At 40.7% G+C, this 16,104-nt stretch overlaps 1 protein-coding gene across 3 annotated transcripts in view; it reads right to left on the bottom strand.

Annotated features, from left to right (window-relative positions):
- Naa35 (N-alpha-acetyltransferase 35, NatC auxiliary subunit) overlaps nt 1–16,104 on the bottom strand; it is a 41,645-nt gene that overhangs the window by 17,077 nt on the left and 8,464 nt on the right. For all 3 annotated transcript variants that reach the window (XM_050144123.1, XM_050144122.1, XM_050144124.1), the window contains 9 exons: nt 15,431–15,505; nt 13,368–13,535; nt 10,825–10,891; nt 10,692–10,735; nt 10,041–10,091; nt 9,369–9,452; nt 8,767–8,881; nt 5,493–5,671; nt 1,004–1,063 (listed from right to left, as the gene is read on the bottom strand). In XM_050144123.1, the coding sequence (XP_050000080.1) occupies nt 1,004–1,063; nt 5,493–5,671; nt 8,767–8,881; nt 9,369–9,452; nt 10,041–10,091; nt 10,692–10,735; nt 10,825–10,891; nt 13,368–13,535; nt 15,431–15,505 (843 nt within the window). The remainder of the gene's footprint in view (nt 1–1,003; nt 1,064–5,492; nt 5,672–8,766; nt 8,882–9,368; nt 9,453–10,040; nt 10,092–10,691; nt 10,736–10,824; nt 10,892–13,367; nt 13,536–15,430; nt 15,506–16,104) is intronic.

Raw genomic sequence — 16,104 nt, 5'->3', positions numbered from 1 at the left:
ACTGAATTTCAAAAACAGGTAGATACTTTATAAAATCAGTTTGTAAATCCTTTAAAATTTTTTTATTTCATGTGTCTGGCTATATGTCTGTGCACCATGTGCATGCATGCCTAGAGATCAGATGAGGGCATCAGATCTAGGATAATAGTTACAGATGGTTGAGATGCTGGGAATCCAAATCAGGTCCTTTAGAAAAGCAGTCACCTCTTAGCCACCAAGTCATCTCTGCAGCCCCCTAAATTAATCCTTATTTAACGTGCACTTTGAAACAGATTAAATAACACGTAAAAGTATAAATTTCTTAAGTCAAGAACAACAGTGTTGAGCTGAAGGAGTCAACAGATTGAATTACAACAGACATATGAACATGTCTGAGCATACAAATGGAGGCCCAAGGTTGATACCAGGAATTATCCTGGATCAGTTGCTCTTCTACCTGACTCACTGAGGCAGGGGCTCTAATCAAGCCCAGAGCTCATGATTGTGGCTAGTGTTACCAGACAGTTTGCTCTGGAGACTCCCTGTCCCTACCTTCCAAGGCTAGAATTAGAGGCAGCCACCATACCCACCCAATAATCCTATGGGCTCAATGATACAAGCTCTGGCTGTAAGCTTGTGCAGCAAGTACTTTAACCACAAGCCACGTATCTAGCCAAGTTTATTTAATTCAAAATGTGATCTGTGAGTTACTGGTGCGCTTTTTAGTTTCACAGTATTTAGAATACTTCCCCCGGTTACCTTCCTCTTCTTGAATACTACCTTGACTCTAACTGGGTCAGAAAGCAAGTGCTCTTCGTGATCTCACTTGTCAGAGAACTCCAGAGGCTTGTCTTATGACCAGCATAAGCCCTGAGTCAGTGTTTCAATGAGCTGGGGACACAGCAGTGCGGCACTCACAGAGCAAGTGCAGGCCGAGACAAACAAAACAAGGCAGCGCCACCTAGGGGACACCTTTAACAGCAGCTACATTTTGTTCATCCATCAATAAAAGAGTGAAACTTACTTGCAACAAAGATCTTGAAAGAACACATGGTGACTGTTCACTAAATTCACAGAAAAAATCCTAATAGATATAGAAAAAGCAGTATTGTTAATAGATTAAACAAAATCTGGGGATGTTTGCATATAAAGTATAATTTTGTTCAGAAATAATATCCTATTAGTGTTAAAAATAAGATAAAGAATTAAAAGTCAGTTTTATAGAAAATGTTTAATTATACCAAGGGCTAACGACAGAGTCCGCAAATCCTTTTCAAGATCTGACCAAAACACACATCCTCATTAAATTTGTACACCAAGAAAACAATATCAACAGTAACTAGGTGATAATGAAACTTTAGCTATTATTTAAAAAAAGTAAGTACTGGGGGTGAGGGGTTCAGTGGTCAAGAGAGCACATTCTCTGTGAGGGCCCAACCGGGTTTCACGGTACATTCGGAGCTCACAACCACAACTGCTTACAACTCCAATTCCAGGGGGATCTGACACTTCTAGCCTTCAAGGACACATGCATTCATGTGTACATACCCACACACAAAAAAAACACATACACATAATTTAAAGTAATAAAAATAAATCTTAAAAAAAAAAAACAACTATCAGTAACCAGACAACTGGTATTACTTAGGATGAAGACCAAGAAATATGGGTTTACATAAGACAGAAAAGACAAGAAAATACACAAAACATTAATATTGAAAACTGAGAGACAGTGGCTAGTTTATTATATTTTTTCAACCTTTCCATTTCTATTATGTGTAAATTTTAATATTTGAAATGATAAAGCTAGGCACGTGGACTTTGTAACGCCTATGAATTGATGCAGACTGGCAGTGAGGACAAAAGAGGTGTGTGTTCCCAGGAGATGTCACCATGGAAAGCAGGTATCACAGACAGCCTGTGGCTCCATTTAGCTTCCAAAGCAGAGTATGAATCTTCCAAGAACAGCACTCAGCAATATCAGAGACGGCATTAGAAAAGCCATCATAGCCCAAACCATCAGGGCAAAGCTGTAGTAATCAGGGACTCTGACATCCCTGATCGCTGTGAAAAGTGTCTAACATACACGACGGCAAAGGGAGGGAGGGAGGGTACTCACCTAACTCCTGCTTACTTAGTTTTCTTTTTCTCCTTTAACTGGTATTCCCTCTAGTTATGACCCCTGCTATAACATCCACGCAGTGCGTTAACTCCTTTTAGAGGAAACACACCTGCACTCTCCGGTTACACCTGCTGTCGTCACGGTCACTCTAGCTCCTTTACTGGCTTCTCTTCTTCAGTCTAAATTTTAAGTATGCTTTTCTTCAGCTACTTATACCCCAGACATCTTAGCTAGGTTTCTACTTCTGTGATGAAACACCAGGACCAAAAGCAACTTGGGTAGGAAAGGGTTTATTTGGCTTTATATGCTTTCACTTCACTCTGCATCACTGAAGCAAGCCAGGGCAGGAATGCAAACAGGGCAGGAACCTGGAGGCAGGAGCTGATGCTGAGACCATGTAAGGGTGCTGTTTATTGGCTTGCTCCTCATCGCTTGTTCAGCCTGCTTTCTTATAGAACCCAGGTTCTCCAGTCCAGGGAAGGCACAATGAAGAATGGGCGGGCTCTCCTCCATCAATCACAATTTAAAATGTCCTACAGCTGGATCTTGTGGAGGCATTTTCTCAGCTGAGGTCCTTCCTTTCAGACGACGTCAGCTTGTGTCGAGTAGACACAGTGAGCATGTGCATATCTGCATGCTGTACTGAGCATGCTACCAAAGCCTATCTTCTGTGTCTGTGAGGGCACACAATGGACATATATCCTTAAACATAAAACTGACATTCACTAGACACACTGTTTTGTTGTGGAATATCCCTTTACACTATGTGAAGATATGTCACTGTGATTGGTTTAATAAAACCTAAACAGTCAGTAGGTAGGAAAGACTTTCAGGGCAGAGAATGCTGGGAAGAAGGGTAGAGAAGCCATGAGATGCAGGGCGAGCAGGATGGGCAATGCAGAGATGAGAGAATAAAGAAAAGCAGAAAATAAATGAATAGAAATGGGTTAATTTAAGTTGTAAAACTAGTTAGAATCAAGCCTAGGCTATCACCTGAGTGTTCATCGTTAACAAGAAGTCTCTGTGTGGGTATCTGGGAGCTGTTTAGTGGCTGAATGGCACTTATTTTACTCATCTCACAGAACGGACAGTCACCACTAAAAATTTAATATTTCACGTTTCTCAAGTCATAAATAGTGCAACAAATATACTCTAATGTGTGTGTGTAGGTGTGTGCATGTGAAGGACAGACATCAATACTCGGTCTCTTCATTGATAGTTCCCTGAAGCACAGCTAATAAAAACTCAAGACAGAATTGTAGTTCAACCTGAAGATCCAAAAAGCAAACAGCCAGTTACTGGCTCTTACCTCTACTTCAGTCCAAAAATGGCGATCCTGCCTCCAGGAATCTCAGAATGGGACTGAGACTGAGTCTGCTCCCATTTTATAATCCTCTCTAGGGCTGGGATTAAAGGCATGCACCACCTGGTTTCTATGGCAAACTAGTGTGGCTACTGGGATAAAGGTGTGTGTTATTGCGGCCTGGTCTGTAAGGCTGGCCAGTGTGGCTGTTTTACACTCTGACTTCAGGCAGGCTTTATTTACTAAAATAAAAATGACATGCCACTACAGCTCTCCATCTTATTGAAATAGGGTCTCTCACTGAGCCTGGAGCTATACCTGTTAATCTGGTTTGTTTTCCTCACACGTAACTACACCTTGCCACCTGACACTTATCTGAACCTTGACAATGGCAGATCAGCACACAGCAGACACAGACTGTTAGCCCCCTCCCTCCCTCCCTCCCTCCCTCCCTCCCTCCCTCCCTTCCTCCCTCCCTCCCTATCCACACTGCCCACCACGCACTGCCTGACTCCTTTCAGAGAGGCATCTGTCCTCCCTTACTATGCACTCTTAACACAGCCCCAGCAGCCCAGGCTGGCTCCCCCAGCTCCCTCTACTGACAAGGCAAATCAGAGTCCTTAAGGATGGAAGAAAACTAAGGAGTCACCCTGCTGTGCTAGTATGACGCTGGAGATGAGTCACACTTGACCCTTGACCCAAGAGCAGACAGTAGAATGATGGTTGAAAGTTAAATTAATGTCTATGCAAAAGATCAGTAAGTAACTATTAGGAAACCTGCAAAACTAGGAAATTGTGAGCATTAGGTCTAAGTATTAAGAAAAAAAATCTGACTTATGTATACCAGAGCACTGCAGAGATGTATGGGAAGCATTTGTTGTACAATAGTCTCAAAACAGACCTTTCCTTTGCTTATTGTTTTGCCTTGACCTAAGGTCTTATTACATAGCCCAGGCTAGCCCAAAACCCAAGCTTCTTCTGCTTCAGTGTCCCTGGTGCTGGGATTAGAGCCACTCACCACCAAGATTTTAGCTTTGTTGGGCTTCCAATTAGAAAGATGTTTTATCACTCAACAAAGACAGTACATGTTGTACAGGTTTAGATAAAAAGGTTTTATCTTTGTACTGTCTGTCAGTTATAAAGGCAAAATAATGAAAATGACCTAAATGTAATTTGTTATTAATGGACTAAATACTAGTTATGTTATATAAGCTTACAGTGGGATATGTCTTCAAAAGAATGTAGAAATATGCATATTTGCTGATATAAAAAGAAGCATCAAGCGGGGCGGCGCTGGTGCACACCTTTAATCCCAGCATTCAGGAGGCAGAGGCAGGTGGATCTCTGTGAGTTCGAGGCCAGTCTGGTCTACAAGAGCTAGTTCCAGGACAGGCTACAAAGCTATAGAGAAACCCCATATTGAAAAACCAAAAAAAAAAACACCAAAAAACAAACAAACAACAACAACAACAAAAAAAAGAAAGCATCAGTAACACAAAAGATTTCAAGAGAACAAAACAAGCACCATGATCTCATATTCATATGCAAGAGCACTAAAAAATCAGGTCTGGAAACACAAGTCCAAAGTCTCCACTATTCAGGAGACTAGGGCTGAAGTTCCACGTTCAAGGTCTGGCTGGACCACAGAGCCAGTCAATGCCAGCCTGAACAATTTAGTGAGAGCCTATCTCAAAGTAAAGAATTTAAAATGGGCTGGAAACATACATAGCTCAGAGGTGGAAGACTAACCTAGCATGTATGACGTTTAAGAACAACTCTCTTTATATTCTATATTTCTCATACACACACACCCACACACCCGTATATACACATACACACAGAGAAAGTATTTTGAAGGCAGAATCTATAGTTACCAAATCCTATTCCTACAATTTGGGTGATTTACCTAGTGTCTTAAGTTTAGCTTCTCAATTTCTAAAAATGTCTCAAATCCGTACAAAAATTAACTGTTATGTGTGTGCATGCGCACTCTGCCCCAAAGCTACTTACTGTTCTGTCAGTCTGTCTCTAGAGTGGCAAACTATCCTCTTACTTCACCAAAGCTCCAGAATATAGTTTTATACTTACCAGAATACAATGTAAATTTGGTAAGGTCACCACTTCACAGACTGTTTTGATTCTGTCTATTAATCTTGAGAAATAGTTGACCATTTCTTCTCTTTTAATTATTTTTGCATAGCGAGGGAAGGTGGGTGGAAGTAGCCTCTGGTTAACGAGGGGCTCAAAACCCATCATAATGGGATGGTCTATAGAAGAAAGAGGAAAGTAATATTTCCAGTATCTTTCTGGATTTTAAATGAAAACTATTAAATATAAAACAAAACCCCAAATTTTAAAGCCATTTCCAAATTCTAATCACAAAAGTCTAGTAAGTTTTATAATTTACAACTAATTTATGTATCCATATATAAATCTGAATGAGATTTAGTAACATCAAATTGTACTTCCTAGCTACATGAAAGTGGTAGATGTTAGAGCCAAAGACTATAGCAGCAGGCATTCAACAAAGGCCAGGGATAACAGCTGAATCTCATCTCCAGTCTGAGAGCAGACCTAACGTCTAGAACTGCCTGGAGGGTCACCAATAAGTGACTAGCTAACCAGTTCTAAGTCCAACGGCCCTCCTAAAACAACAGACTTTCCAGAATACAACACTGTATGACCTGCATCTTGACAAACATGGCTATACATGTTTTTTATACGTCTTATATAACGTCTCTTTCTTGGCAGTAGCTTACATGAATCATCCTTATACGAGACCAAGACAAGAGCAGACTCTCGGATGAAAACCTCTGCCCACAAGCTTTCTTCTGAGCTGTTCAGTGGGCATTTCTACTCAGTATCCCACACCTCAAAAGGCAATTTCATGCACCGTGTTTCTCCTAATCGTACCCTGTCAGACAAGAGGAGCTTCGCCTTCAGTGCTTCACCTAGTTTCCACTTAAATCAGTTAACTCTTAAGGATCCTAATGCCTATTGCTGCTTCTCTTGCTTCATTCTGACACTATGTATGACTGCTCCTTCACTGAATTAATCCTAGGCACTGCCATCTCAATTTTCTATGTGCAATACAGTCTTTTTCTACCACAAAAGCCTAAAAAATGTGTGTGTATGTATGTATATATGGATGGATGGGTGTGCGCCTGCAAGAACTTATGTGAATCCTGTGCATTCAGGAGCATGAAGTCTATGGACTGACCCCTGGAACTGGAGTTACAGGCAGTTGTGAGCCACCATACAGGTGCTGGGAATCAAACCTAGATCCTCTGCAAAAGCAGTCAGCACCCTCAACCTCTGAGATCTCTCCGATCTCCCATCTGTACCAAGTTTTGCTCATTCCCCCTTCTGTACAATGTAGTGTCCTAAGGGATCACTGGAAAGAGGTCAGTGGTTTCCTGAGACTCAACAGAAAAATCAAGATAGCTCTTTGGCTCTTTGAGGGCTGTTTTTTTTTTTGTTTGTTTTAGTATGTATCCATGTTTTGTCTGAGCTGCTATGCAGGTGCTAGTAGTCAAACCCAGCCCTCTGGAAGAGCCACTAGTGCTCTTAATTGCTGAGCCATCTCTCCAGCCCTAGGACAGCTGTTTCACAAATCCATCGTATGTACGGAGATTACATACATAAATCCCATTCCCAACTATATTCACTGTCTTTATCATTTTAAGCTTTGCTCCCATTTATAATTAACTTAGGCATGTCATTATTCCATACACATTTTGCTGGCACATGCCTTTAATCCCAGCACTCAGGAGGCAGAGGCAGGTGGATCTATATTAGTTCAAGGCCAGCCTGGTCTAAACAGTGAGTTCCAGGATAGCCAGGACTACACAAAAAAACCATATCTTGAAAAAACTGAAAAACAACGATAACAAGTTAAGCTGAGAACTGGGTAAGAGAGCTCTGTGGCGGAGTGCTTGACTAGCACACGCGAGGCGCCGAGTCCAACCTTGCAGCATAAACACACAACAAACTGAACCTGGGCCTTGGTGAGACACCTGCAAGCCCAGCACTTGCAAGGCTGAGGCAGGAGAAACTGAGAGTACCCTTATTCGCTCTCACAACATTAAACATAGATGTTTAGGCCTCCTACAAGCAGGCAACTCAATAAGTAACAGATACTGTCCCAGTGTCAGCCGTCCCTACAGCAGTGAGAAAGAACACTGAGAGCAACACCTGAGGAGGTGAGAAAGGCTCATCTGGCTCACAACCGCAGGCCACAGTCCATCACTGTAGGGAACTCAAGGAGCAGAAACCTGGTGCAGCTGTCATATCCACAGCAGAGGGCAGAGAGAATAAAATGCATGCAAGTTTGCTCTCAGGCCCCTTCCTCCACCCTTACATGATTCAGGACCCAGCCTAGGGAATGGTGGTACCCACAGTGATAGTAATATATCCACCTCGAAACAACGAAGAAAATTCCCCAGAACATGCCCAGAAGAAAATTTGAACACAGAATTTCTGTAATCACAAGTAAGCTACCTTAACATGTTAGAGTCATTTTATAAACATTTCCAGAATTAGATCATAATGTGTTTCAGAGTTGTGGATATTTTACACCTCAATAATCCACGAATACAAAAACCATCCCATGAGCTTTAGGGATAATCAGTGTTGCTTTACACTCTAAATTGTTGACCCACTAGGGAATTTTACAGCAGAGATACGCTGTTCCTGCTAAAACTCATTTAACATACAAAATAAATATGAATGCTACCAACATGTCAAGCACTCTATTCCTAAAACTCTTCAGAGTCTCATGCACAAGTATAGTGTAGTGTGAAGACAGGCAGCCGTGAGTACCATGAACCTCAGGAACACGAGACTATGTAACGACTGTAATGGGTTTCTCAAAGAAATAAAGAAAGGAGATGATGAAAAAGCAAGTTACTGCTGGCATCCGTAGTACAAACAAAAGACAGGGTACATATAGAGTCCAACAGTAGGGTACAAGAAAGATACGGCCAGCCGGGCGGTGGTGGCGCATGCCTTTAATCCCAGCACTCGGGAGGCAGAGGCAGGCAGATCTCTGTGAGTTTGAGGCCAGCCTGGGCTACAAGAGCTCGTGCCAGGACAGGAACCAAAAAAAGCTACGGAGAAACCTTGTCTCAAAAAATCCAAAAAAAAAAAAAAAAAAAAAAAAAAGAGAGAAAGATATGGCCAAGTTCTACCAACTGTTTTTAATCTAGACTAAATCAACAAAGCAGCCTAAAGCACTCTTAAGTATTAAAAGGAAACACCCCAAAGTTGAAGCAAACTGACTTAAATGAAAGTCAGAGCAAACTATATTGCATGTTTTGCTATGTAGTAAGAAAATACAAGTAAGAGAAACATGGAGAATTACCTCCTTTGGTAGTGCCATTCTGGGCCTGGATGCCATGATGCAATGAAGTGTGGATGGCAGAAAGAAGGTCTGCTGCTTGGACCATTAGTTTCTGAGCCTCTGCAACAGCACTGGTCTAGCAAACAAATCACCAAAAACACACTTTAACACATAGGAGAGGTCCTACAACAGCGCTGAGATCCGTGCACACTACAGTACACGGATCCTCACAAATTATTCACTTAATGCATGATGCCCAAATTCTGACAGGATACAAAGCATCTTCCCCTCAAATCTGTATCTTATGACATGATAAAAATGAAACGGTAAATATGTCTGGCTTATGATCAGAGATACAGTCAACTGTAACAAGGGGAAAAAAAATCCCAACATTATACAGTCATTTACAAATATGGGGTGGAGGGAATCCAGGAAAAAAAAGAGTGACCTGAATCCATATTTATCTATCAGTAAGACATTTCAGTGTGTGACAGACAGAACTGTAAAGCAGCAATAACTTCTACCTAGAGAAAATGACGACTGTGGTGTAAGCACAGCAAGGGCAGAGAACTGTGAGAGCAGGGAGGACACTGCCTAACTGACCAATCACGGCATTCTCTTACCTCTTTCTTAGTAAAGGCTATGAGCACTGTCAGCAGCACACGTGTGAACTTCACTCTGCTGAATGCTGCCAAGCACTGCTGGTGCTGCAAAGACAGAAGTGTGGTGAGGAGCAAGGCCTGCAAAGGCCCAGCTGCAGAGGCTGATTTTAGCACTGCAAGTCCTAACCTGTCAGTAACGCATTACAGTAAAAGGGCCTCTCCTTGGCTTTTTAAATGCCCCCAAACAAGCCACCAAAAACTAGTAAACAAAGCCTCCTCCTCTCAAACAAGCAAGAAACCACACTGTACACATCAGCAACAGGACTGACTTTAATCCAAAGTCAGAACGAGGCCATTATCTCAAAAACATGAACTTAGCAGTTATAAAAGGGTTGAAAGTTTCAGCAACTTTTGATATGGAAATTTTTGATTTTGCTAAGTTTTGAAACATCTAAAAGTAATCTTTTATTCTAGTTCCTACTTCCCAGAAATTCTGAAGTTTTGAAACAACATATTCAAAAATGGTTGTATTACCATTCTATAGATAAAAACACAAGAGGAATTAAGTCCCCTGCAGTGTCCAGTTAAAGAAATACTGTAAGGAGACTTCCATCAATGGCAATGCAGTTCAGAGAACTACAGCATTAAAGATGGGCTTTTCTGACATTCTCTAGAGAAAATAAAGGCACTTACTTCTAGTTCAACTTCTGGATCTCTCTCTTCTCCTTGTCGACTTCGAGTACTCTAAAATTAAAAAATTAAATAAATTAAGACAAATACAACCCTAGAGAAGTCAAGAAAAAGTTAATCTACTGAGAATACACAAAAATCTATGTTCACAAAAAATATCTGAAAGATAGAAAAAAGGTTGTGTCCAGTACTTCCCTTTTTCCTATGGATGTTTTATGCAGGTATTTGTATACAGATTAGAAAGATTGTGAAAAGAAGCAGGTATTAAAACAATACATATAGCAGAAGCAAAGTACATGGCGGAGTGACTGATCTCTGAGTTCAAGGGCAGCCTGGTCTACAGAGTAAGATTTGAAACCCTGTCTCAAAAACAAAACAAAAAACACAACCACACACACACACACTTCTGAAGATTTCAAAACCAATTCACAACAAAAATCACTATCACCATTAAAAATCCTATCATTTTAAAAAAGAGCCTGGCTGATCCTGATGGTGCATACCTTTAACCCTAGCACCAAGGAGGCAAAGGCAAGCAGGGTGAAGTGAGTTCAAACCCAGCCTGGTCTACATACTGACTTCCAGGCGAGGCTACAGAGTTAAACTTTGCCTCAAAAAACAAAACAAGTCCTAAACAAAGCAAGGAAAACACACCTTCACTCTCCTTTGCATATCATCTTCCACGTCTTTCAGCATTCCTAGAATGAGAAATAGTAAGTTTTAAAACAAATCAGCATGCAAAACATACAAATTATTGCTGTGAATTATCTCTGTAAATGGTTTATACCTGTAACTCGAAGATCTGTCACACTGTTGGCCATTTTAAATCCGTATGTCATTGACTGGAAATCTTCCTATATAAAAAAGAATTAATTAAGCTCTTGGATAGCAGCAACCGTATTTTTCTAACAAAATGACCAGTTACTTATAAAGAAATAGCATGCTATTCAGCATGTCTCAATATTGCCATTATACAGCTAGCCTTCCTTGCAGGCGTACAACTAGACACCTTGACATTACTATTGTTATCTGTCCTGGGCTTTATCTGCTTATTAGTGGTCTAGAGGTTAAGCATTCTCAAGTAGCATTGCTCAAAGAAAACAGCAAATGTACATTTTATAGGCCATGGTTTAAAAATATAAAAACAACAAATAAAAAACAAGTCAGGCAGTGGTGGCACACACCTTTAATCCCAGAACCTGGGAGGAAGACAGGAGAATGTGAGTTAGAGGCTAGCCTGGCCTATAGACGCAGTTCCAAGATAGCCAAGGCTACAAAGAGAAACCCTGTCTCAAAAAGACAAAACAAAAAACCAAAAATCAAACCAAAGCATGGTTCTCCAGCCACTCCCATCCCCCGCAAATTTCACTGCTAAGACAGGGGATTCACTGGGTTTACTCTGAAGAATGAATTTAACATTATCTTGTATGGTGTTTCCCCCGTGTTATAAATTTCTACAAATACATACAATTCTGGGATGCTTAGTAAAAACAATGAGCAAGGATTCTGGTTTACTGATACAAATTTAAAGTTACTTTTGTTATATTGTATATATGATTTTACTCGTTTGGGGTATTGTGCTTATGCAGCTCATTTAAAAATGTAACCTAAAATTACGAAATACAGGATAATAATTAGTCATCTACAATAATCAAACGTGTAGCCGTATTAGGCATGTTTTCAAAGTTAAACAGATGTATTTAGATAGATAAATGGTCTTCAAACACTTCAGAGACCCACAGAATATGGCTTTAAGATATTTAATAACTTGAGGCTTTTCATGACGGTGAGAAATGTCTCCTTCTGGCAGCACCAATTTACTTCAAAAGATGATGATAGGCATCAAAGACCTCCATATGAAGTTTTCTTACTTTGTAACAGCAGCTAACCATTTGGGCAAGAAACTGCCCTTGCTCTGACTGCTGAGAGTATACTGTCCAAAATGGACCAGCAGGACGCATAAGTAAGCAACTCTCAAACTTTGCCTAGACAAGGTTTTTCAAAATTCCCTGCTTCTGGATGGAGGTTGGTGGTCCTCGGACTTCCCACAGGACAGCGAACCCTGAGTGCTCTTTGGGCTGACGAGGGAGGGGGACTTACTGGGGGACGGGGAGGGAAATGGGAGGCGGCGGTGGGGAAGAGACAGAAATCTTTAATAAATAAATAAATAAATAAAATTCCCTGCTTCTGAGAAATATCTGTCAGATATACTAGGCCTAAAGGCCAAAAATGGATGCCCCAATGTTGCAAAGGACTCCAAGTCACTATCCAAGGAGCCAGATGCCCCGTCAATGTGTAAATATTACATCCTTCTGGGATCTTTCAAAGACAAAACAGTTAGACTTCATAGTTTTTCTTAGTTTTGGAAAAAAAAATACTAGGTATAAAACTTTAAATTCACAAAGATAATAGAATATTTTATCCAAATCTGCGAAATACAAACAGACTAGATATTCTAACTGTAATTCTTACTTGATAACTGTCTTTGTTGCATATAATTTTACTGTGTTAAAGTTAAAATTTTCCTTTTAAATTGGACAAAAAAGGGAGAAATGCTGTAGAACAATCCTTTTGTACACTGTGAAGATGTGTTGCTCTCACTGTTTTAATAAAGAGCCAACTGGCCAATAGCTAGGCAGGGAGAGGTTAGGTAGGGAAGAAGGGTGGAGTCACCAGCCAGCCAGAGAGAGAGAGTAGGATTTGTAGAAAATGAGGTAACAAGACATGAGCCATACAGAAGCATGTAAATTAAAAAATATGGGTTAATTTAAGTTGTAAGAGTCAGGTAATAGTAAGCCTAAGCTACTGGCCGAGCATTTAAAATTAATAAGTCTCTTGTCTTGCTTATTGGAGAGCTGGCAGTCCTGATGAAAAAATCCTGCCTACATTTTTATAAGGCCAGCAGGCAGTGACTCTCTTGTCTGAATGTCTTGACATTGGGAACACTGCTCTGTTCACAGGACACTTGGTAAGCAGGACTACTAGCACGGGAGGCGGAAAGCTCTACTACATAGCTGACACAGGATCAGTATTCACAAGAGTGGCTTTGAGATCCCCTTGCCTTAGCTTCCCTGATAGTTGGAACATGTAGGTTTGTGCCACCACAGGCAGCAATGTTCACCCCACAGGATCTTACTGTATAGACCAGGCTAGCCTTGAATTCATTACTCTTCTCTGCCTCTGTGTTCTGTGTGTCTGGATTGCAGACATGTGCCACACATGGCAACAGCAATGCTTTTTAATAAATACTCCTTAGTTACAGATGTGGACATAGACACGAGTCACAGAATCACAAGGTAAGACAGCCAATGAGCTTCTGGATTTCTTTACCTCTTCAAAAACAGCAGCTTTATTTACTTTTTCCCTTGCAATGTCACAGATCTTCAAGATCCCCAGAGCAAAGGCTTTCATGGCAGGATCTTCTATGAAGTCTGGATTATGAATGTAAAGGCACGTAAACACTGTCTGTGCCAGGGAATGGCCTTCTAACCACGTGATCTGTTGAGGAGAAAGGATGAATGAATAAATCATTTCAAGTGCTACACAGGGTTTGCAAAGTCTAAATTGAGCCAGAGTCCTAGACACATATCCCTACAATTAATTAATTATAAGATTGAAAAGATAATCAATTAAAGAGAATGTCACAGAAGACAGGACTGAGAACAAGCTTGCACTGGCTAGGTTTCACGAAGCCTACATAAACTGGGTCTCTAATGCTCTGGAACATGAAACTGTTTTGCGCATGAAGCTAGTGCTCTAAGGGGTCTGTATTTTCGATTTTCAAACCACAGTACTCCCTCTGCACTGTAAGTGCCTAGCCATCTTAAGCATTCTTAAGCCTAATATTCCAATCTGTGACACCTTAGTGTCTAATCAAAGTAGAGAAACTATATAGCATTGAAAAGCAAACAATTCTACAATGCAATCAATAGAAATGCATGGGTTAGGGAATTCAGTCTTAGAACTGACCAGGTTTTAAGCTTCTCCATCCATCACTAACTCAACAACAGAACTGTCTCCTTTAGATTATAAAATAAAACATCCTTGCCTCCCATATAGAGCTTGCTACTCCAACGAGAAGGATCTTTCCACAATAAAGATAAACATCCAACACTATTTCTCCATAATCTACAGGCTGGACCACCAACAATAGTCAGTACTAACTGCCATCTCCCCCAAATTATGCTAGATATTTTCATATATTTCATCTCATGTTTCTCTAGTCCTTTCAGAAAAGAGGTTATTTTCCCCCTTCAACATGTAAGTAAACAAAGTCAACACATGTAAGTAAGTTTCCCCAGGTTTATCCTAAAACCCAAGAACTATGTGACTGAAAACATGTTACTAGAAGACACAGTAAGAAATGGATGGGAAATGTTCTGATTAGGGTGTGAACTTAGAATGATTGTGCAGAAGAATTTCCAGATGAAAACCCATGCCTCATTAAAGCCCAAAGAGTCTCATACAGGTGCCGCTCAACTCTGACAACAATTCTCCCTCTGCTTACTGTTCCATCCTGCTGGAGTTAGCCACAGCCTTCACTCTCGACTCCCTGCCAACTCTGTTCTGCCTGTGAACATTCTGGTCAACCCCGTACCAGTATGACTTCTTTGTCTACTCCTTCTTAGTCCCTACTGGGCTCTCAGACTTCCTCCATCCTACACCACCACCCTGAAACTACTGACTGTTACCAGTGTGTCTTTGCACTTCTACTCCCAGCAATCCTCCCTGGGCTTCCATATTCCTTTAGGAATAGTACTGCTACAAGGTAATAAATCTTCTAGAGACAGACAGAATTCTGGCTGTACCCCTTCAGCAATGCAGCCTCAGGCATCATAATAAAATGTTGAAATAAAACAGTACATGTCAACAACTCATGTGTATGTGCTTCTGATACATCCCATTATCAACACTGCCTAACAGACAAATCAACAGATGCTACAAAAACACGGGACCTAACTACAATTGGATCACCCTGCCAGAAGACATGCACCCAGCACAGACAAATCCCTAGAGTATGTCTGTGGCATAGGACAGCAGCAAAGCAGATCCCCAAAGACAGTCCACACCTTCTCTGCTTCAACTGGACTCATCTCATGGGACCTCAATTACACATTTCCCCTGGTAACTTGAAAAGAGAGCATTGTGGATAATGGCTGTAATTTTATCTTCACCGAAACAAAGCACCCACTTAACAGCACCCATGACCAGAGCAGTGCCAGCTGTTAGATGAAACATGACTTCCATGGCCTAACTTAGTCTGTGAATCTTGTGTTGACTCTCTGAGGTCTGACTGTGGATAATTTCATATTCAACATGGTGCACATACTTTACATTCAAAGATTCAGGTAAGCCACAGTTTAATTAACCAACAATCTTGTTTTAATTCTTACCAAACAGCAAAAACAGGTATCCATTATTCCTATCAATTCAGGCAAGGTGAGATCTTTAATTTTAATGGTGCCATCCTAAAAAGGAGGGAGCATATAAACAGAAAGTTAAGAAAATTATTATGTACACTTGTATTTTATATTTTAAAACTAGGTATTTATTAAAAAATAATCCAAAGAAAACACTAATATCTGATAAAACCAAGACACCAACTTCATTTTTTTGTTCTTAGGAACAAAACTTTGTTTCTTGTTCTGTCTATGATGCTCAGGGAAGACCTGGGACTCCTGATCCTCCGGCCTCAACCTCTCAAGAGCTGAACTGACTGACCACGCCCAGTGAGACAAAGTTTGCACTTTGTCAAACTTTAACACATCACTGAAGAAACCACGTATCTTAAAGTCTTTATTAATTTATCTTAAATCTTGAATAAGAAAAATCAAAGTATAATTTGAAACAATAAAGGTCCTTATAATAAAAAGTCCAGTCTTTCTACACACAGTGTCTCAGGTCTATAAGCCTAGCACTTGTGAAGTCAGGAGGAACAGGAGCTCAATGTCAGTGAAACTACATGAGACTGTGCCTCCAGGAAGGAAGGAAAGGCAGAAGGAGGAAGAGAGGCCTAATCATTAAGTATTTCTAAAGCACAGTCAAAATGACACAGCCCAGGTTGGGA

Source organism: Alexandromys fortis, unplaced genomic scaffold (assembly GCF_014885135.2).
Source record: "Alexandromys fortis isolate MF-2015 unplaced genomic scaffold, M_Fortis_MF-2015_v1.1 scaffold_1, whole genome shotgun sequence".
Taxonomy (NCBI): Eukaryota; Metazoa; Chordata; class Mammalia; order Rodentia; family Cricetidae; genus Alexandromys; species Alexandromys fortis.
This window is presented reverse-complemented; position numbering and strand designations above follow the sequence as displayed.